The sequence below is a fragment of the Zalophus californianus genome, chromosome 7 (genome assembly GCF_009762305.2).
Source record: "Zalophus californianus isolate mZalCal1 chromosome 7, mZalCal1.pri.v2, whole genome shotgun sequence".
Taxonomy (NCBI): domain Eukaryota; kingdom Metazoa; phylum Chordata; class Mammalia; order Carnivora; family Otariidae; genus Zalophus; species Zalophus californianus.
The window spans coordinates 86,061,253-86,084,694 of NC_045601.1; the positions used below are offsets into that span (position 1 = coordinate 86,061,253).

General features: G+C 37.7%; 1 protein-coding gene across 1 annotated transcript in view; it reads right to left on the reverse strand.

Moving 5' to 3' along the window:
• COL19A1 (collagen type XIX alpha 1 chain) overlaps positions 1–23,442 on the reverse strand; it is a 325,436-nt gene that overhangs the window by 41,106 nt on the left and 260,888 nt on the right. The window contains exons 20-35 of the mRNA XM_027602614.1: positions 19,728–19,763; positions 18,695–18,730; positions 18,547–18,600; positions 17,822–17,875; positions 16,317–16,370; positions 15,538–15,627; positions 14,540–14,584; positions 14,365–14,442; positions 12,757–12,792; positions 12,598–12,651; positions 12,448–12,501; positions 11,019–11,060; positions 6,656–6,760; positions 6,520–6,573; positions 6,219–6,272; positions 1,326–1,379 (exon numbers count right to left, since the gene is read on the reverse strand). Coding sequence (XP_027458415.1) covers positions 1,326–1,379; positions 6,219–6,272; positions 6,520–6,573; positions 6,656–6,760; positions 11,019–11,060; positions 12,448–12,501; positions 12,598–12,651; positions 12,757–12,792; positions 14,365–14,442; positions 14,540–14,584; positions 15,538–15,627; positions 16,317–16,370; positions 17,822–17,875; positions 18,547–18,600; positions 18,695–18,730; positions 19,728–19,763 — 900 coding nt within the window. The remainder of the gene's footprint in view (positions 1–1,325; positions 1,380–6,218; positions 6,273–6,519; positions 6,574–6,655; positions 6,761–11,018; positions 11,061–12,447; positions 12,502–12,597; positions 12,652–12,756; positions 12,793–14,364; positions 14,443–14,539; positions 14,585–15,537; positions 15,628–16,316; positions 16,371–17,821; positions 17,876–18,546; positions 18,601–18,694; positions 18,731–19,727; positions 19,764–23,442) is intronic.

Sequence of the window (23,442 nt, forward strand, 5' to 3'; positions counted from 1 at the left end):
GATATAGCAGCTGTATCCTGCTGATAAGCCCTTGCAAGGGTAAAATTTGTATTTGTGGCCGCTTTTTCACCTTGGCCAACCACATTTAATGACCTTAATTGGAACCTTTTGATACATTTAAGAATTTAGCCTTGCTGTTTAAATGGCAATTTACATAACATTATGCCTTCCTAAATGAGCTATAATTTTGGTAGCGATCAACATTTTAAATACTTCAAGACGCGGCAGAATTAACAATGTGCATATTAAGTTATGCTATCTGCATTTTACCAATGGAAAATAAAATTTAATTTTAATTCTTCTTTGAGAATGGAGTTAGCTATAATTTCCATGGTTCCTTTCACAACTCTTCTCTTCACTTTTAATTTTAATGTACAATTTAAAGCCAGGTTTGTTCTACATAGCTGTGGTGAAAGCATAAAAGATAAAATTTTAATTATGGTGAATCCATGCTTTAAAACACAAAGGAACATGATCACATACCTACTTGTGAGCTAAAATACCATTTGCATAGGAACTCATGGGAATTGCTGGAGAAGATGAGACTTGAGTAGGGTTGCTAGATTTAGCAAATCAAAATATGATATTTGGGACAAACTTATACTAAAACCATTTGTTTATATGAAATGCAAATTTAACTGCATGTCCTGTAATTTAACTGGCCACCCTAGACTTGACAGCCCCACGTTAGTGACTGCTTGGGTTTAGCAGCTAAGAAAGAAAAAGAGATTATTTTAGGAAAACAGTATAACCAAAGACACAAAGACCACAAAGTTGTGTTTGAGGGACAGTGAAAAAAAAAAAAGTGCTAATTAAAGTAGAGGGTATTTTAATGGATAAATAGGAATAAAAATAAATCGAATATGATAATCCTTAACTCATTTTTCCCCTTTAAAAATATTTTTATTTTATCCTTACCCCATTTTCCCCCTTAAAAATATTTAGTCTATTCTTAGTTTATATTCTAAGTTTAGCTTAAGAATGTAAGGGTGTAACCATCTGAATATCTCTTCCAAAGGTTAATGCTAAAAGAGTGTAACTAAAAAATAGAATGCTCCTTTACATCTAACTTCTATTCAAAGGGACTAGCCTAATCACAGACTGCTTTCTGGTCTGGCAGAATCTTGATGACAAGTCTCCATGCCCCAGGGCAGCCTTAATGTTAGTACTAAATGAAAATCTGAGCTATAGGATGCTACTTTTCTAGGCAACAGCTGGATAATCTAGAAAGGCCCAGAGAATGAAAGGCAATGCGGAATTTAGTTCACCCTGCATCACCCCAGCAGATATGAAGCGTTAGTGGTACAGCTTTAGCAAATACTCACAGGGGGTCCAGTGGGACCCGGGGCACCCGGAAGGCCTGGAATTCCTTGAAGACCCTAGAAGAAACAGTTGCTCCCATTAGCCTGTCACATGGTTAGAAACAAGGCATGTTAGTTGATCAAATATTTTGACTACTGAAATTAAACATCTATGTTGGCTGGAAAACATGATATATATAATATACAAATGCCCATTTTCAAAGAGTAAGGATGATGAGCTAAAATGCCATGATACGGAATCTGCAACAAATATAATTTAATGTGTCTGGTGATTCATGGAGCGTTTCTGAGCTTCCAGAGCCACCCCATCAACAATAGCATCACTGAGACTCTGGCTTTGCTAAAGCACGGACATACAAATTTCAAACTGGCAGAACGCCATCAAAGAAACCCATGATTACACTAATGCTTCAGCTAGTGGGAAAATGGAATATGTTTTATGATATAATGTTTAGTTTAGCTGAACAGTTCATTATAAGAAGAAATTTGGCTCATCAGTGAATTTAAATTTAGAACCCTTTAATGGCTTAAGCATAAAAGTGAATGAATGCCCCCTCCCCCTTCTTCTTGGATTTGTAGAATAATGCTAATTATACTGGATAAGGTTTAAGATACTTGACTATATGAATATGATATAGTTACAGAGAGTAATGTTTAAAATTATTAAAAATTTTCAATGCACTTCATAAAAGATGAGAATGATAGAGGTTCAAAGTACCTCATCTGGAAACTTTGGTGTCAGATGTGTTTCAGAATTCTGAATTTTCTGATTTTTTTAATAAAAATAACACAGTGCTCACACTAGATATTACATAACACTCCCAGTGGTGTTGGGGCAGCACCCTCTAATAAACATACAAATATTTCTGTAGCAAAACATGATATTCTTATCAAGTGGGTTAAATAGACTGGCTCCATATGATTTCAGGTCACATTCTGCTGCCAAAAGAATTTCCTGCAAATTTGGGAAAAATTTCCAGGGTTTTCAGAGGCTTCTGAGCTTTGGAATTATAGATGAGGGGTGTGGATCATAATATTACTATTACCAACAGTCCTCCCTTAGCAGTACAAATAGGGATAACTTTTACCTTTTTAGTGCTTTTGTGTATTTCTCAAATTTTCTATAATAAACTCAGATGATTTCTATAATTAGAAATATATACTTTTAAATACTCTTTTGTTATTTCAGATAACCACATGAGGTGTCAAGGTCTAGATTGAATGATTCCACTCTTTCAGGTTTTAATTTTCTTTATTGAGTAATGTTTTATATTACTAAACTATTAATTGTTATAACAAAGTTCCTTTGCCTTTTACTGTGATTAAATAGGCATTTTTAGACACGTTATAAATATTAGGTGGACTGACCATGGTAAAAATACTACATATTTATTTATGAGAATTCTATAGAACCAAGATTCTCTCGAATCAAGGTTCTTTGCATCAATGTGATCAAGGACCAAGCTCTGCCATACCTGTCCATCTAATGCCAAATGGGATCATATGTTACTTCAGGTTTTTTCATGTGACATGATGTGAAGAAACACTGAAAAGAATCTCCTCAAATGTGATGAAATTCCTCATGAAATAAGAGTTTTGGGTAAAATCTTATGTATGCTTGTGTTGAAGAATGTGGACATGCTCTTTCTTCAAGATGATATCATCCTCACTGGCAATGCCGTGTGTGTGTGTGTCCATGTCCATGTGCATGCATTTACAGACATGTGTGGATGGCACACACTGACATGTTGAATTGTCTCTTTTTACTCCCCAACCCTTAACTTAACTTATGGGTTGGTACATTGAAAGGAAACAAATTTCCTTTGGAAATGGCACCTCTAAATGTCTGGAGATTATAAATGTCATCCCACAAATTGTTTTATCTCAAAATACCCACATTTCCATAAAATTCTCTCTATATGTACATGTATAAGATATGGGTGTACATATGTATTCTTTTTCTCTCTCTTTTTTTTTTTTTTGCTACTTTTAGTCTCATTCCTGAATCAGCCTAGAGATGTTGAGTGAGTCTTTAGGTAGTTTAATTTATAAGCTTGGGACTCATTAACCTTTGATGACCACATTAAACTTTAAAATAAACCTTAGTCTATAAATAAAAAAAAATCATTCTCAGCAGTCTTTCTCTGAACAAGCTGAAATTTTGTAGTAAGGGTAAAAGTTACTATGGATGCATAAAGGGCAATAAGATAATTTTAGGAGACAAAATGGTCATTAAAGAAGACAAATACATATTACAGAGTAGGACAGTCAATTTAGCATATAGTGCCAAACTAAAATACAAAATAGAATTTATTGCATAGATACTCAAGGATCATTAGAGCTAAGTTCTTTCTCTGAATTGATATTTTGATTTTGCAAGTCCTAGCTCAGTTGCTACCAAGAATATTTATTTTTCCATTGCTATAATTTATGGTTGACAATATTTTTCATGGCCTATTTATCAATTATTATCCTGAAATATTGTAGGAAAATTTGCATTCCAAGCAAGAATTCACTCTATGAGAGGTGAGAGTGTTCTATTAGTGTCTTATAAGTTCCTACTTTGATTTGTGAAACACCTGCAAAAAATATAGAGGATAATTTCATTTTTCTCGGAGCAATGAACAAATAGGCAGCTCCTCTGTCTAAGTTCCCAAACAGACTAAAATGAAGACATAATAATTAGAAGTCCTCAAAGAGATAAGGTGTCCCTCTGTATCTTTTGTAGAATAGATATTTGAGATTTTGTATGACTAGATATTATATGCATATTAAAATAGGATAGTTTACTGGCCATTTGGAAATGCACATGTCCTTGGTCAAAGTTTCATTCACCTAAACAAATCAATAAATTATAATTTCATGTAGTATCTGAGTCCAAGTAGATACTATTCATTGAGTCTATCCAAGTAGATGATATTCATTACTCCCTATCTGTTTGAGAGGAAAAGCCTGCATCACCCTATCCCCTCCAAAAGGCCCAACTGATTTAGTATGGTATTTCAGGCTTATTCATATTATTCATGTGATGTGAAGAAACAAATGAAAAGAATCTCCTTCTGAAATTGCTACATATAATAATTAATATAATAATAATAATTCCCCATATAATAAGATTCTTGTGCAAAATTTTGTGTATTCTCCATTAAAGAATCCAAAAGGTATACAGTAGTTTGCCTTTCCATGGTTTCAGTTACCTGTGGTCAGTTACTGTTTGGAAACACATGAACCTCCTTCTGACTTATTTCCAGAAGGTCAGTAGCAGCCTAACACCATGTCAAAATGCCTACGTCATTCACCTTACTTCACCACATCATATAGGCATTTTATCATTTCACATCATCACTAGAAGAAGGATGACTCCAGTACAAAAAGATATTAGAGAGGGAGGGAAAGACCACATTCACATAACTTTTATTATAATATATTGTTATATTTATTCTGATTTACTATTAGGTATTATTGTTCATTTCTTACTGTGCCTAATTTATAAGTTAAACTTTATCATATGTATGTATAGGAAAAAAAAACAGCATGTATAGGTTTTGGTACTCTCTGCAGTTTTGGGCATCAATGGGGGGGGTCTTAAAACATATTCCCCACAGGTAACGGGGGTCTACTATACTTAAGAAAGAACATACTAAAAAAGTGGAGTAATAATAATGCATTTCAATTTACAAAGAGAGCAAAATATCCTGTAGAATCAAAATTAACTTCTAATAAATTTAACTTAGAGTTACTTTTAAAAAACTTGAATTCCAATTATTTCCTGATCTTTTTGTTATTACCTTCTCAATTGCCTCTAAAGCCTACTCCTTGAATCTAGGCAGTTAAAAGCTGTTAGACTATTAAAATCAGATATGTACATTAGTGAAACTTCCTGTGGAGCATGAAGAAGCAAAAGCTCAATAATTCTTATTTTGAAAATAAAATGCTTTTACTGCTTTATTTATGGATGAAAATAAATGTTGAATTTCTTTGTTCTTTAATTTTTACTTTGGAAAAAAGCAAGCTAATTCTCACAGTTTTCTAGAATAGAATCAATATTAAAAACACTAACACATGGTGATAATTTGTAACATGAAATATAACTCTGACTCAAAAAAATAGATCTACTTTATACAGTTATGATTTTCAGTACTAACATCAAGGTTAATATATGCCAGATGGCTTACTTACTTTCATTAAGAATTATTAGCATCAAAACTCTTTAAACTAACAACAATTCATCATCCTAATTAGTTTTTCTAAGAGTTAAGGTAAATTATGCAGGAAAAGAATGGTATCCTGAGCATCACCATGGCTTAGAGTCAGAAAATTATACCATCGTCTCAAAAGTACATTTGACTTTGAGCCTTAGTCTGGGGGTTGGTAGCTGATCTAAACTAGTTGAATCAGATCCTTAAGATAAGTTTTTTTTTCCCCCAAGAGTATGAAAGTTGAGCAGAGACACAGACAAACCAAGGTCACTGAAGTTGAATCACATTACAGCAGTATCCCAGGGAAGTTCTGCTGCATTTTGGAGCTGTCCCTTGTCCTTAGGCTGGTTGTTCAACTATTCCTTCAATTCCACTAGCTACCTCAGGATTCTTTTCAGTAAATCCTTGCTTTTATCTTGAGAGAGCTGGAACTGCTATCTGCTACATTAAAAACAAAAACATAGTAACTGAGGGGTCAACTCTGTGCTTTATTTTCCGTCTCTCAAAAACTGAACCACTGCTAATAAACATCAATGTATTATTATTTAAATTGTGTTGACATTTGAAACAACCTACCTAAATCTTTGTTTTTATTTGATTTAGCATTAAACATGAGCTACAGACAAGTTGATGTCCTTCCTCTGAGTTCTACAAAGAGAATCAATAGCAGGACTATATTATCAGAGAAAAGTCTTACCTCATCACCTTTCTCACCAGGTATCCCAGGGTAGCCCCGCTCTCCTTTGTTTCCCTAAAAAGACAAGAAATTCAGCTAGTATACTGAATCGTTTTGTCATCTTTTAGAACAACAAAAACGTCTCTTCTTAGTATGCTTGGAACGTAATTTGGACAGAGTCAGGGCACAAAAAAATGACATTTGCAAATGGCTTTTACACTTTTCCAAAATATTTCTTTTAAAAAAGTAGTGTTTTAAAATTGGTTTGTTTTTTCACACTGAATTGGAAGTAGCACAGAGAGCAGAGGAGAAACTGCCCTACCTTTGGTCCCTCCCTGCCTGGGATTCCTGGAGGACCCCGCGGGCCTGTATCACCCTAGAGGACGGAGCGGTGAAGAAGTGAGAGAAGGCACTAGGTGTAGGCTACAGGGCCATCAACATCCAGCCTGCCTCCTCACCTTCTGGGCTATAGAATCGTACTTTCCAGGCTCACCAGCACCAGCTTCTTCTCCTTTGTTGCTTTTCAGCCCGGGGACACTGGCTTGGCAGTTGCCACAGAAGTTCTAATGAGCATAGAGATAAGGTTACTGAGCGATTCGTCAAAGCAATCTATAAAAGTGAGGTCTGATCAGATTTGAACCTTTGTCAGAGACCAATGATACAGCAATTGATATATCACTACTTTCAGAGACTTAATTAATCCGATTTGAAAAGACTACTTTTTTACTTTTTGTGAGGTAAAAACTACGTATGAAGCTAGACAGTTGTATCTGTTTATGATATTGGTGACTTTTTTCTTTTTTTTAAAGCATGTTGGTGCACCTGGATGGCTCAGTCTGTTGAGTATCCGGCTCCTGATCTGGCTCATGTCATGATCTCTGGGTCCTGGGATTGAGTCCCACGTAGGGCCCTCAGCTCAGTGGGGAGTCTGCTTGTCTCCATCTCCCTCTCCCCACCCCCTGCTCGTGTGTGTGCTCTCTCTCTCTCTAAAATAAATAAATAAAGGGGTGCCTGGGGGGCTTAGTTGTTAGGCGTCTGCCTTCAGCTCAGGTCATGGTCCCAGGGTCCTGGGATCGAGTCCCACATTGGGCTCCCTGCTCAGCAGGAAGCCTGCTTCTCCCTCCCCCAATCCCCCTGCTTGTGTTGTCTCTCTCGCTGTGTCTCTGTCAAATAAATAAATAAAATCTTTAAATAAATAAATAAATAAATTTTAAAATAAAAAGCATGTCTACGATGATATGTAAGTGGGAAATTCCAAATATATAAGGAAAAGACACATAAGTCAAGAACACAGACTCTTTCAATTGTTTAGCAGCATGTTTAAAAAGGGAGGTAGTAATAAAGTTCAGAATAATCAACAAGATTACAGACCTCACACAACCAATAGCATAAATCATTAAAAGGGAGAGAAAGAAAAAGAAAGAAAGAAAGAAAGAAAGAAAGAAAGAAAGAAAGAAAGAAAGAAAGAAAGAAAGGAAGGAAGAAAGAAAGAAAGGAAGAAAGAAAGAAAGAAAGAAAGAAAGAAAGAAAGAAAGAAAGAAAGAAAGAAAGAAAGAAAGGAAGAAAGAAAGAAAGAAAGAAAGAAAGAAAAAGCTGTGAAGAGAGGATTTCTCCTTTTGAGAACAAAATTAGTTGGCGGACGCTACACACAGTTTACCAACATTGTCAGTGGAAGCACTCATGTGAGAAATAATTACTTGAGTGACTTGGACTTGACTCTTTGTCAAATCCAAGTGCAGATAGGAAATCTAAGTGGAATTACCTTGCCATTGCCTTCTCTGTAACCTTTAGCTGATCTGGAAAGGCTTGAATTTAAGTGTCTGAGCTCACAAGATAAACTTCTTATCACATTGCTAAGGAAAAAGTGCTCGTGAAAAGCCCTAAAAAGGCTTATTTTTAAATTGTTAGAGTAAGAATATGATCAGGAAAGGCACAGAATAGGGACCATTGGGTGGAGGAGATGGTTTAATTTTAACAGTTGACAGAAGGTAGGACAATAACAGCCTCTCTTCCATTCTTTTCACCAAAGGGAAGAATCTTGAAATGTAAAAAAGGGAACTGAAGCTTGCCATTAATGAGAAGTTGGCAAGAAAGCTCATGGCTATTCAAGCCCAATATTTTTGCTCAGTGAATATCAGAATAAGTCTGATTTCCAAAAATACTCTCCTTGGAAGACTAATTCCATATATTGTTGAAAAGTTTCTGAGGGAATTTCTCTAAAAAATGCTGGATTAAAGACCTTTCTCTTCATGGTGGTCCATTCCTAGAGCTGGTATACGTAAAAGGGAGCCAGAGTGTGCAACATTTCCAGAACTAATTTTGCCATCAGGATCTTTTCCCAGAGCTGATGTGTTGGTAGAGGAAGTAAAAAAATATATATGTGTGTATATATATATATATATATATATATATATATATATATATATATAATTGTAGATCCACTACTTATAATATCTGTAAAACTATGAAGAGAGAGAGATGCCAGAGGACTTATGAGAACCAAGAAGTTTTCTATATTTCAAAAAGCACGAAGAAGATGAATTATTGTATCTGTAGATGAATAAATGTGGCATATATCAATATGGAGCAAAACCCTGGCATATCAACACTCAGCAGTATTTTAGGATGTATTATTCAATTGATCGTTTTAATAAAACATAAAAGAATGGTAATCATTGAGTCAATAAAATTTTCTCAGAGTCATTTTAAACAGACCCCATTTTCTTTAGGTTAGGGTTGCCAGAATGGTAAATCAAGGGAAATGATTTCACTGAGGGTCTTGAAAAAAGTCTTTAGATTTCTCGTGTAGAGAGAATAAAGATGCATCAATTATTAGCCAATGTACAATCTCAAAGAGGGATGGATACATAGATTAACCTACATGAAGTCTTTGAAGGGCCATTGGGTCTGGAATTATGTCAGTTCTTTACTACATTTTAATCAAAGATACTTTTGAAAACAGAAGGCAGATGACAAAGTTTTCTAAAGACTCTAGACAAGCGAGGGGGACTTAATGCATTGGGTAATAAGATCAGAATTTAAAATTACATTGGATTGACCTAACAGATCCAAACTCCAATCTAAGTCCCCGTATTTGGCCTCCACTGTGGGGAACTTGCCCCTTCTCTGGAATGCAGTTTGATGGGACTCTCAGTTGAGGTGTCTTGCCTCTCACGCATCAGCTCTCCTGGGACTCAGAACCTCAGTGAGATAATGTCAGGGCTGGACCAGTGGCAGAGCACACTCATTAAAGGGATGCTGCCCTGGTGAACCCATCAATTATGTCCACATCTGAGGCCTTTGGAGTCCTGGTTCTCGTCAGAGCCTATTCAGTCTTTTTGTCTATTCTGTGAGCCACCCTATATTCTATTAGGATATTCATTTCTGCCGAAGGGTACAAGTTTTGATCCTAACTATTCTGGAATGGTTAGGTTTAACTCTTAAGAGTCCTATGATTTCCAGCATTACTGCCCTTGTGAAGAACCAAAGACAATGCATGAGGGCCTGTGTTCCTGGGTTAAGGTTGGGCTTTCTAGCTGTGTGACTCTGAGGAAGTTACTTAGCTGCTTAGAACATCAGTTTCTAATGTATAAAATGGGGATACTACCAGTCTAAATTTACAGGATTTCTGTGAAGATTAAGTGAAATGCTGTGAGTAAAGCAGTGTATTGCCTGCCTTGGAACTGTAACTCAATGAATATAAGGCCTTTCTAAAATCCCCATAAACACTGTCTTTTGACTTATAAGAAAATGTTGACTTTTGAAGGTCTGAAGGTCTTAAAAACCTCCTGTAATTTATTTTTATATTGATACTCATATTTATATTGATATTTATATATATTCTCAAAATTTTAATCATCTAGCAAATACTTACACCAGAATTCTTGAGTCTTTGAATTTAAATCAACAAATATTCCTGCCTGCCTACTATTATGTAAGTCATTGCACAAACCACTGGGCTAAATGCTAGGAATATAAAATAAATTGCATATATACACATATAGCCTAAGTTTGTGTGTGTGTATGTGTGCATGTGCGCGTGTATACTCATATACACTGTCCATTCATATATAGATAGATAGGACATATAAAGTTTGAGTATAATGTGAAGGGACCGATTTTTATCTGGGTTCACGCGATCTTAGGGTGCCATGAAAAAATATTACAAATACATAATCTTACAGGTATCCATTATCATTCTCCCCCATCTGTATTACCAATAAAACACAGGGTAGTATTAGGAACAAAAATGGTAGCAAGATTTATTCCTTATGAGATGAATAATAGGTAGAGATAGCTTTTATTTAACAGAGTAACAGGTGTTAGGGCAATTGTTGGCTTTGGAATTCTATAACTCACTCTGTAAAATCCCATGACATCAAAGTTCAGCTCTGCAAGCTAGCTGTTTATTGAGGAGCACAGGTTTTCATCCTGGGACTGGTGAGGGTAGGTCCAAGTAAGAAGGATTAGGTTTCACAGTAGTGAGCCAGGGCGGCTAAACACCCATGAGGTGAAAGCCATCGCTCCAGAGAAGAGAATGGTCTACTCAAGGGTGTTGATGGCACTGCTCCTTCCGTGTAGCTCATCTCAGAACTACCACCTTCACCCACCACCCCTCACACCCAAGCTGACAGGGAGGTAAAGAAGAGGGGAGGGGAGGGATTAGTACAAGTGGCACAAGATACACAAAAATATGGGTTCCTTTTTCTACCTTAAAGATGTTCTGCCTCTTAAAAAATTGAATTTTAGCCCTGATAAAGATTTCCTTTCTCATTTTTTCCTAAAAATTAACATGTAATTTCTTACATAGCAACAGAGTACCTTAAGCAAGACACCGATGTCTCCCAAGAGAGGAAGTGCAATCTGCATTTAAGGAGAAAAAACCCAAATACATGTATTTATGCACATACATGCACATAATACAATACAAACATACGATATATTGTACATGTTTTTCCTCAAAGCGTCATGCCAGTTGAGATTTGTCATGGGGCTTCTAAGAGCCTCACTGTCAGAATGGTTGGCTTTATATTTCAGATCACAAAATAGGCATATGACACTGACAGGATTCATAACTTTGAGAAGTATTCACTATTCCTCTGCGATGAACATGTAAAGACACCCATATTGTGGTTTGGAGTCTGCATCTCTATTTTATATTTTCATGACATGGCAATTTTTATGCCAACCTTCATATATTCTTGGCTTTAAATAATACATAAAGGTAAATCATTTATTAAAAGGAAGTTACCACTCTGCCAAACAAATTATCAGGCTGTTGAGAAATATGAAAAGTCTAGAATGAGTTTGTCTTAAAGTTCTTTCTCACTGAAGTTCAAAAGAGCCAACAGGTGGCTTCAGTGATTTGCAAGAGAGACACTGAGGGAACTCAGGCAGTGTTCGGGGCCTCGTGTCTTAAATTGTCCTTTTGGAGAGATGCTGCAAACCCAAGTAACACTTTGTAAGAATCCTAGATGATACACACACATGATACACTCGGCAGTGGAGTTAAAGTAAGGCCAAAATATGCCTCTGCACGTAGCTTATAAAGGCACATAAGGCCCAACCAGTGTGGGAGGGAGAAGGATTTGTGAGACTTGGAACCGAGAGGCCAGATTTGGATTTTATCATACAAAACTCTTAATACAATGTCATGTACCATATGGCCTCTCAAATTGTAACTGCCGATTCTGAGGCTATTTAAAGGGATGTCTCTGTCGCTCAAAGCCAGGTTCATCCTGAAATAAAACTTTGGAACACACATTTAGCGCCTAAACCCATTTTTTAAGAGGCTACTCAAGCCGGTTTTTATAATTTAATCATCTCAGCATTTTAAAGCCACAGAATCAATGGCTATGTACCATATTGTAGGTAACTTACCTGCAAACTTTCATTTAGAAAAATGAAATTCATTTAGTCAGTAGCATTAGAAAGAACAAAAATTGTGGCTATATATTTTAACTCAATTTTCCACGGGATTGAGACATTATGTGCCAAGACTCAGCCTGGGGCAAAATTGTATAGCTGAATTATACCCTTAGGAAATAAGTATTCATCACACACACACACAAAAATGCTGATGCAGCCTGAATTTTTTTTCCCCTCTACAAAATAATGGGGATAAACAAAATCACCAAGCAGTCACCGAGCATTCTAATTAGTTTGGACAGTAAAAGTTGCTTGGTAGGCTGTTTGGCTTCTGGGTGCGTTAAAGATACATAAATCAGGCGGGCATAGTCTGTTGACTTACCGGGTCACCTGGGGGGCCTGGCAGACCTGGCTTTCCATCCCTCCCTGGAGCTCCCTGAAAACAGAATCATCGTGTTCAAAGCTTTGCACGGTGGCACAGGTGTAGATTAAAATAGGGTGGTGGGGAAGGGGAGGTAAAGATGCTCCTTACATCATTCCCTGGGGTCCCTGGAGTCCCTGGCAATCCAGGGAGACCTCGAGGACCCTAGAAGGGGGGGGGATAGTTACTTATGAGAACAGTTTTTCGGTAATTTCCTCCAAGTAAGCAAGCTGGATTTGTTATGCCAAATAACTTGGTTAAGTAGCTTACCTGAATACCCGGCTCTCCAGCGGGTCCTTGGGAGCCCTGAGCAGAATGAGATCCAATTATCAGAATTCTTCCAGGAACGTCCATAAATTATCCAAGGGGGATAAAGAGCTATGTATTGTAATTTACTTAGTGGAACAACAAAGGCTTGTCACCTTGCACCCCCTGAAAACTCCCTGTGAAGTCGGCTAAGACTTTTGGATGGCAGGTAAATACTTAAGCAGATGCCTTTTGCTGGAACCATCAGAAGGATTTTGCTCAGATGCCCTAGGCTATCTCTCTCGGTACCATTATCTGTGCCTGTACCTTCACGACCACATGGTGCACCCACATTCTTTCTGTTCAGAAACTCGCTGCTGATAAGGTGACTGGCTCAGGACTTGCTTTCTTTTCTGCTTTCTACTTCGAGTCATTTCTCCGTTTCAAGAAATCGCCAGAACCAGTGTTCAGGGACAGGAGTAGGCAGTAAAGCATCAATCGCCATTCTTTTCTACGTTAGTGAATTGGAATTTGGGGGAAGCCACATGAGGCTGGGCAGTGATCAGTGAACCTAATGACAAGAGCTCCCTCCCTGCCACATAAGCACAGATCATGGAAGGAGGAGTTGACAACCTAGGTAAATAAATGGCGGGGTTCTCAGCAGCTGACTTGAGTAGCTGCTCACCCACATTTCCTTTCTTGTTTTTTAAAATAAATATTCATATCACTGTTACTGTCAAAGCTACTTTTTGTACCCTTTCTATTTATACTGTGTCCTTAGTTATTAATATATATATATATTTATTTTTTGCTTCAGCCTCCTTCAGTCCCTTAATAATTTCCTGGTCTGTTTTGTTACTGTGTTTAATCTCCCATCACCAGTGGTCTTTTATATTCTTGCCCCTGAGAACCAATCACACACAACGTAACCATTCACTATGCCTTCTTTTAGCTCTCATGATAATTTCATTACAAGGCCAATTTCCCAAATTAATGCCATTAGAATTAGTGTTTATTTCCACTTTTCTTGTTCCAGAATCTTTTAGGGTTTTTTTCATAGTAAATAAAGAGTTCTCATTACTCTTTAGTCAACAAGTTTGCATACAGAGGTCATTATGATCAGGCACTGTCCTTGTAGCTAAAACACATTAAAAAACTGCCCATTCTATGTCTTCCCTATTTTAAAGACTTCTATTCCCTCTTCCTGAAGATATTACTTAAGAGATTTTTGACATCATCTCATTTATATATGCTCCATTCACTTTAAATATTAACTTTTTTATTCTCACTAAAAACAGACAGTAATATATAAAACCTAATCTTAGGCACTTGTATCATCTTACAAACATTCATTTGTACTTTTTAATATGTAGAATGGAGGAACAAAGGGTTAAATAACTGCTTCTAACCCCAAATCAGTGTACACGAGACCAGCATCTGTACGTCAGTAAACAGCACCGTCTCTGTGCTCAGCTATGTAACCTTAATGCTCATCAATTCTCTCCCTCTGACTAGTGTTTATATTTCCTCCTCTGACCATTTTATTCCTTTCTCCTGATTCAAGTTTGTCACTGGATTTTATTTGATTACTGGAGTTGACAAAGTTCAAAAGCTCGATGGAATTTTACTTACTGTTCGGCCAGGAACTCCCAGCCCTGGTGGGCCTCTGTCACCTGGGGAACCGTGGACACCCGGCAGTCCTCGCTCGCCCTGTGCAACCAGAGGCTTCCATTAGTGCGAGGCTCACAAAATTCCAGGCTGTATTTTCTTATTAATTCTTTAGAAATTATCTATGATATTTTCATACCTTTGGCCCACGAGGACCAGGTGCTCCAGGATTTCCATCTAATCCCTAAAAGAAAAAAAACGAGGTAAATACATTTCTTTTTCTAAAAAGGTTAAAAGCATCTTAGAAGTTATAACTTAAAAATGGTTCATGGTGCTTCATCCTTCTTGAATAAACCCTTTTCTGTAAAAAAATAAGAAACAGGGAATACATATTTTGCTAGGTTATAGATTTTGTATAGTTACTTTAAAATACAAGGTGTTTTCATTTTTAGGGGAGGTGGGTGAGGGATGGGTGAAATAGGTGAGTGGATTAAGAGTGCACTTATCCTGATGAGCACTGAGTGATATATGGAATTGTTGAATCACTATATTATCCACTTGAAATTAATACAACACTATGTACTGGAATTAAAATAAAAAACTTAATAATAAAAAAGATGTTTTTATCTTTAAAATGAGGCATCAATACCGAGAACTATTTATTATCAACAATTAATATAAAAAGTCAAAGAGGATGAGAAAAAAAAGTATGTGAAATAGGCATATTGGTTATTTAGATTTTCCAGCTATTTAGTTTTTCTATGTCCTGGAAATTGCCCAGCCACAAGGACATTTTCTGCAAATGACCATGAATGGCCATCCCTGCAGAGCCTCTGGAAAGAAAATTTCAGGCAGTTCTTCTGTTTTAACATAAGCGTCCTAGGAAGGCTTATGATTTAAACTAGTGTATCTTACTAGCTCCTTGGATCCCTAAAGAATTCATGCAGAAGATACAGGGGGGCCTATGATCTTTCAAAACTCTATGTAAAATAGGTATGTGCATTTTATTTGCAGAAGAGAGCCCTTCACCTGCATCAAATTTCCAAAGAGGTTAGAGCTCTGACCTAAAGAAAAAGATGAATATTTCTCTTTCTGCAGATCTCAATTGATTCCTATACTTGTGATCTGAAACTGGGAACACACAAGTGGTAATTAATGAACTTTCAAGGGAGATATAGGAAAAGGGCTGGTACTTACCGGTTCCCCTGGCAGGCTTTTCCCTGGAGGACCAGCCTCACCTTTTGGACCTGGAAGCCCAGGAGGGCCTACAATCCCACCTGGATCTCCCTGAGGAAGACAAGGTAGGATTCTTACTTCATTGCTCAGGTTTGTGGGGGGAATTGTGGAGGCAGTTTCCATTGCTTTGAGTTGTCATCATAGCCAAACTTCATTTTCTCATTCATTCACTTGTTCAACAATATGTACTGAGGGCCTCGTTTATGCCAGGCACTGTTCTAGTTATCTTAAATGCATTTACATTTTGTGGTGAGTTATGTGACAATACGTTTGCAGTATCATGCCATATGCATGTACATGAATATATGCATAAAAGGGCATCTATTCAGAAGTTCTTTAAGTGATTTTTATGTTTTCTTTAAATTATTTCTAAGTGAAGGTTCAACATTAATATACTATTTCCCTGTAGACAACAGGAAAAAGGTCCTAAAAGATGGAGACTTCCTAGAGCTACTCCAGAGTCTGCCGCTGAGCCTGAAACAGAGTTTCCCCAGTCCTGAGGTCTTCATCGCTAAGTCAGTTCATTTTGTCACATTGTGTTTCTGTGTCAGAATGAGGGCTGTCACAGTGCAGAACTCCAGGGGGCACAGTTCATGCCATCGTCTCTGTGGTTATCTATCCCCTGCACAGTCCTGGCAGCTTTGTGCTATACCTTCACTCCCCCAAAGCCCTTATGATCCTCTGTCTCTTCCTCCTACTGAACTACTTAATTTACAAAATGGATAAAATGGAAGCTCTACCTTTTCTCCTTTAATGCCTTGCTTTCCCGGGATACCATGTTCTCCTGGCAATCCCTAGAAAATTCAGAATTAATGGGAAAGAACAATTAGAGTATCTCTTATTATGAGAACATTTCTACCTGTGAGTCTTTGTCAGGAGAACAGAATTGTAACACACAAAGTATGAAGGGATGGGTTGATTTTGGCCTGTTAAAGAGGAAAACGCATTAGTGAAAATATGTGGCTTGTTGTTTCAAGTGAAGTGACCTGGATGTAATGGAAAAGAAACCAAATAAGGGAGAATTGAACCAAATGCCCCATCCATGTTATTGGATGGAAAGTGGAGGAATGGTGGTTGGTAGCATCATATGATTTAGAAGGATGATGGGCTAAATAGGAAAATACACTTTTACTGTGTTTGGCAACAGTGGCTCTTTCCCTTTTGATTTAATTCTTTCTCAGCTCCAGCCACTATCACTTAATCTCACTTCTTGGGCAACTTATGTCTCCACCTGTGCCACCAGCATTTTCTCTCTTTCCATAAGACCTCTCCACTAGGTGCACTCTACTGGCTCATTAGATGGCTTTGGGGGAGCAACAAAAAGCTTTGCTCACAAACTGAGTGTTCAAAGTACCAAGCAAAACAAATGCTTCAAAAAAGCGACCTGTGGAGGCTCAGTCAGGAAGCTTGGAGGATACAGCAGGAGGTCATGGGGCTGTTCTCAAGATGATGAGAAAAGGAGAGATTCTAATAGTTGCATAGAAAGTGCTGGAATTGTGGCCAGACAGGGATCAGTTTCCAAGAAGTTATGGCCAGACATTTCTCTTATTTTTCTCAAGTGAGGATGATGGTGAGTCTTAACTCCCAAATTGTGGAAGGCCAGGCTAGGGCAGTTGTTGAAGGAACAAAAGGCTTAGCTGGGGGAATGGATAGAAAAGTGCATTCAAAGGACATGAGAGAGAGAGAGAGAGAGAGACAGACAGACAGACAGACAGAAAGAATAACGGGACCACTAGAATTAGGTTATGCAACCTGAGGACTCTTCTCCAATGGCATTAGAGAGATATTTTCAGCCAAAAGACTTGCTTTTTTTTTAGAGGCTCTTGTAAGAAAACAACAATAGAAGCTTAAGAAGTGTCGTTTTTGGATGGAGAATTAAACCAAAGCCATGCATAATGAAAATGCTTGCTTCCTATCTTAGTTTTCCTTATTTCTTTTGATGTTTCCAGTCTCTGTTACTGGTGGAACACCAGTGACAAGCACGTCCAAAGTGATAACTTAGTTAACTTGACTTCTAAAGACTGATTTATTAGGCTAATGATATTCAAAAGGATCTCATATGAATATAGGAAGTTACTAGCCTTCCTAATCACCCCTGACATCAGGTGTGATCAGTTTTGGTAGTAGAGATGACCCATGTCTTTGGAAATGTACTATAACTCAGTCACATGAAAAGATGTGGACATTCTTTAAGACGTTAATTTAATTTCCATATGTCAAAGACACTTGTATTTGCTCTACATACGGTATCTCCTGGTGGTCCTCTAGGTCCCATAGAACCTGCAGGTCCTTGTTGACCCTAAAAGAGAAGGTGAAATGTCCTTCAGCTCTATTAAAAAAATAGATTGTAGCTGAATACATGTAAAACATGGTATGATTTTTACAGAGCAAGGCGGGCTTTCTATCATCCTACCTTCTCTGAATAATTCTGAAATGTGCTTTGGGCTTACAAAGATAGTGTGGAGATGTTCTCATTTAAATGGGTCTTTTCCCACCAGCAAGGGAGGCCAGGATAACCTGCCTTACCCATTGGTGGGAGCACATCACATTAGTCTTTCCCACACCTCCCCATGGCTGGTCTTTCTTGGGATACTTCTGTGGAATCCCACATGGGGATCTCAAGCATCTGCATAAATTTGGTTAAGAGATTGAATCTTGAATCCCATTCACTGTACGTATATAGCTCAGGGTCATAGGTTTTGCTCACATTGTTTACTCTAAACCTTTTAGGGATGTTATTGTGAATATGCTCTGAAGAAGAGTTTAAAAACCCGACTGTGAACCAAAAGGCACAATTACTATGGGTGTAATAAATGCAGCCAATGGGGGGAAATCACCATGGAAACATGATAAAGTCTCTGAGAACTTGTGTGAAGAAAACGAGTAGCATATCAGAGCCATTCGTTTTACACGGAAATGGCTATAACTCCAAAATTATTTCTTCTTTTATCTCAGTTATTTCTTATATACCTTTAGTCCTGGGCTTCCTATTAAACCGGGGGGACCAGGATCTCCAGGTTCACCCTGAACACATGGGTGGGAAGGTAAGTGAAATGGTTACTTTAATCTTCACAATCTCAATGGATTGGAGATGCAATGAAGAAGGTCAGGAGATTACCTTTATTCCCTGTGATCCCATTAGCCCAGGTTCTCCCTATAAAAAAAGAAAATTACCATTTATGTAATGCTTAAACTCAGATGGGGATGAGCATCTCTAATACTTGAATTCATCTGCATTTCTACTAATTAACATAATATAGGGGACTTACGGATGACATGATGAAGGCAAGGAGAGGTCATTCTAAAACATGATTTAAAATACTTATTGCTAATATGTAAACAATAACTCCTTATTTTCCTTCTTCATTTATTTATTTAATTTAAATTCAAGTTAGTTAACATATAGTGTAGTGCTGGTTTCAGGGTTTCTTTCTTCTTTCTAACAGTTTTTTCCCCCCAGTATCACTTTGACTCTATAATCATCATAGTTCATTAGCAATCACTGCATTCTCCACTTAGCTGACATTTTTGTGACTTGCCACCAAATAATCTTATATCTCAGAGGATTAACACCTCAGATGAAGGGGGAAAAGAAAATGAAGGGGGAAAAGAAAGAGTAAAATCTAAGTTGATGTTCTGGTGATTCTACCATTGTGTATATGTATTTAATGAAAAAAAACAAAAAGAAATTAAGGTTACCCAAAAGAGGACAATACTGGCTATTATGAGTTTGCTTTTCTTATTTCCATGACTTATTATTGATCCTTTTGATAAAATCATCCTGTTTGATAAATTTAACCTGCATCATTAACAGAATTTTTGAAAAAACTGTATCTTGCATTTTAATTTTGTATTTTAGATATCTTAAGTGTACATCTTTCAAAACATTCATGTCCAATCACAAATAGTAATGGTTAAAGAAAATATATAATACCCAAGCCAAATGGTAAAGTGTCATCACATGACGAAACTTAACAAGGTTTATAATTTCTCATTAATTAAAAGAGTCAAAATTCACAGAGGAAAAAGTAAAATGCTCAGAGAGCTTATTTTATCAAATCTATTAAACTCCAAAGTAAATATTTGAGAAATCAGAGAGATAGAAATCAATGAAGTAGAAAACCCAAGATACTGATAAAACATCTACTTACTCTATCTCCCTTTTCACCTTTAGTAAGAGGTTCTCCCTAGAAAATGGGTAGAAAACAGGATCAATTATGAACACTTTGAAAAACCCTCCAAAACTGGATATGGATAAATCCAGCAGGCCAAACTCAGACCTCTGTCACAAAGCAGCCGCTAAAATGACTCAGAATGTCACACAGTCTGCTTGCACAGTTTAAAGGAAGCATATGAGAATTAATTTAAAAACTCTTTCATATTCCCCAGTGAACAATATAAGTTAATCATGCTAATACTATTTCGAGAATCCTGAGTGGAACAAATTGGAATGCTGCCAAGGCCACAGCTTCCTCTTGCATGGTTCACAGAGATGATCTCTCTCTCACACACATACACACTTTCTCTTATTAGCTTCTCCTCTTGAAGTTACATGGACATGATTTCATTTACTCTTCACAACAATGCTGTGAGGAAGATATGGTCTCATTTCAAGCATGAGGAAAGAGACTCAGAAAGGTTCTGAGTAACTTTGAGTTATTTCCCCTAAAATAGCACTCACCCACTTTATGTCTCTTTGTTTATCTTGCCTATAAACTCTGTGAATGTAAGGATATAATTGGTCTTGACTATCACAGCATTTCTGGTGTACTCTGTTGGTGCCCAGTAAAAGTTTATTAGAGAATTTCAAGTTAGGCAGATATAACAATAATAGCTGATATTCATTAAGTCCTTATAATGTATCAAACACTGATCTAATCACTGTTCTTGTTAATTCTTATGTGTCACTGGGGTAGGTATGATTAGTATACCCATTTCTGGATGAGGAAACTGAGGCCCAGAGAAGTTAAGTGATCTCCCCAAGGTCATATAGCCAGTGAGAGGTCATTCAGGATTTAAACCTAGACGGCCTGACTTCAATCCTGGGCTTTGGTTGCTCAGTCTGATTTGATTTGTAATTTGATTTACTTATGATTTGAATTGAGTGAACTGACAATAAGGTGGAAACCATTCATTTAAAAAAATTTTCTTTTGCATAGGGAAGTCAAAAGAAAGTGTGAGAACCATATGGTAGATAATACTCCTCTTGAAGCTCCCCTTAGGGACTGTGAGTCCCTTAAACAAATCACTAAGGGGAGATAAGTGGTTAGTAAGTGAACCCCTGTGGTTTTCACCTCCTGTCCTCTGTGCTAGGGATTTTCAGGGCTCAACTCTTCTCTCCCATATTTCCCTGCTCCTTTGCTGTTTCCTGGGGCCATGTGGCTAGTTTTGGCAATGACACGTGAGCAGAAGTGACATGTGTACCTTGCAGGCTGAAGCAAGAAGCCCATTCCTGATTCTCCAGTCCCACTTTCCCTGCATGGTGACTGAGAAGGTTGTGTATTCCAAGATATTCCGAGAGAGACCATATTCATATAATGTTTATTACAGTATATTATTGTAATTTTATTATTACTGTTGATAATCTCTTACTGTGCCTAGTTTATAAAATAAACTTCCTCAGGGCACCTGGGTGGCTCAGTTGGTGAAGCGACTGCCTTCGGCTCGGGTCATGATCCTGGAGTCCCGGGATCGAGTCCCGCATCCGGCTCCCTGCTCAGCAGGGAGTCTGCTTCTCCCTCTGACCCTCCCCTGTCTCATGCTCTCTCTCTCATTTTCCGTCTCTCAAATAAATAAATAAAATCTTAAATAAAATAAAATAAAATAAAAAACTTCCTCATAGGCCTGTATGCATATGAAAAAACATAGTATATACACTTGACCCTTGAACAACACAGGTTTGAACTGCGTGGGTTCACTTATATATGGATTTTTTTACAGTACAGTAAAATGTATTTTCTCTTCCTTATGATTTTATTAATAGCATTTCTTTTCTCTAGCTTACTTTATTGTAAGAATACAGTATATAATACATATAATGTACAAAATATGTGTTAATCAACTGTTATTGGTAAGGCTTCTGGGCAACAGTAGACTATCAATAATTAGGTTTTGGGGAGTCAAAAGCTGTATGAAGATTTTCGACTACGCTGGGGGTTGATGCCCTAACTCCCACGTGGTTCAGGGTCATCTGTATAGGGTTTGGTACTATTGGCGGTTTCAGGCATCCACTGGAGGTCTTTGAATCTATCCCCCTTGCACAACGTGGGACTACTGTATAAGGGACATGGAATCATTAAGGGATTAAGAGGGAACTGGCAAGCAGAAAAGGTAAAAAGAAGAGAAGCCTGTTTCTCCTGGGGAAGGCAGATAGGGCTAAAGATAATCTCAGGGAGGTAGGTGAGCTGTGCTGTCTGCAAACACCTGCAGTGGGAGAGAAAACCAGAGCGGATTTCCTAGGAGCTGTGAAATCCTCCAACCCCTGCTACTCAGAGAATGATCCATGGACCAATAGCATGAGCATCGCCTGGGAACTAGTAAAAAGTGCGGCCTCTCCCCACCCCAGCCCTCCTGAATGAGACCCTGCATTTCAAAAGAGCCCCAGGTAATTCAAGTGCACATTTCACCTTTGGGAAACACTGCCCTTAAACCACTGGAAGTTTCTCTTTTCTGCTCTTCTTGTGTTTCAGGTAGTAGAATTTATAAAAATGTGCAGTTTGGGTCTGCCATGTGTCACGAGTAATTTAAGAGTTGAGAGTCAATGTTCAAGCTTGGCGAGGAGACAGTGCAGACCTAGAGAAGTAGTTAGGAGATGGTAAGAGCTGCCAACAAGTGTGGAGTGTCAGGAGTAATTAGGCAGGTAGAAGGGGCAGCAACCACCAGGCTGGATTTGTGGAACGGAAATTTCTCAGACATTCTTGGAAATACGAAGTCGGGAAGCCCTATTAAAGACTGTCACATTTTGCACTTGGATACGGAAGCTTGGACTAGACACTAAAGGTGAGAAAGCATGACCCCTGGAGGCAGGGCAGTTTGGGGGACTCTGGTAACAGCCCTCACTCTACCGCTGCCTGCAAAATTACCCTTATTGCAAACAAGCCTAATTTTTATAGCCAAAGCACAGGGAAATTTTGGCTTTGTAATATGAAATGCGTTTCCTACTGTTTCCATTTGGCACGTGGGCATTTTCGTGACCTCTGCATTCACTATCCCTGCTAAACCAATGTCCTTTGTTCCTCCTGGCAAGGAAAAAGGGAAATGTGATTTTTGTTAAAAAAAAAAAAAAGAAGATAGTAGGAAGGGAAAAATGAAGGGGGGTGGAAATTGGAAGGGGAGATGAACCATGAGAAACTATGGACTCTGAGAAACAAACTGAGGGTTCTAGAGGGGAGGGGGTGGGGGGATGGGTTAGCCTGGTGATGGGTATTAAAGATGGCATGTTCCGCATGGAGCACTGGGTGTTATGTGCAAACAATGAATCATGGAACACTACATCAAAAACTAATGATGCAATGTATGGTGATTAACATAATATAATAAAAGAAAAAAAGTATTACACTTTTGAATAAAGATAAAACATTTAAGTCTGATTCTGGCTGATTCTTACGGGCTGCTGTAGGTTGTTTTTGTTTTTTAGCAGGATTAAAAAAAGCTATTTTTAACTAGGATTCATGTAATCTCTTTAGGTGGTCTGATTTGAGTATAAATGATAATTTAGGTTTTCTCCTCCTACTGCAAAAACTAAGTCTTGAAAGAAAGGGGATTCAGTAATATTGAAAAGTGGCTTGAGAAGCTACTTTGATCTTATAAAAACCAAGGAAGGAAAATAACTTCAGAGAGTATACTAAGAGCAGATATATACACGTT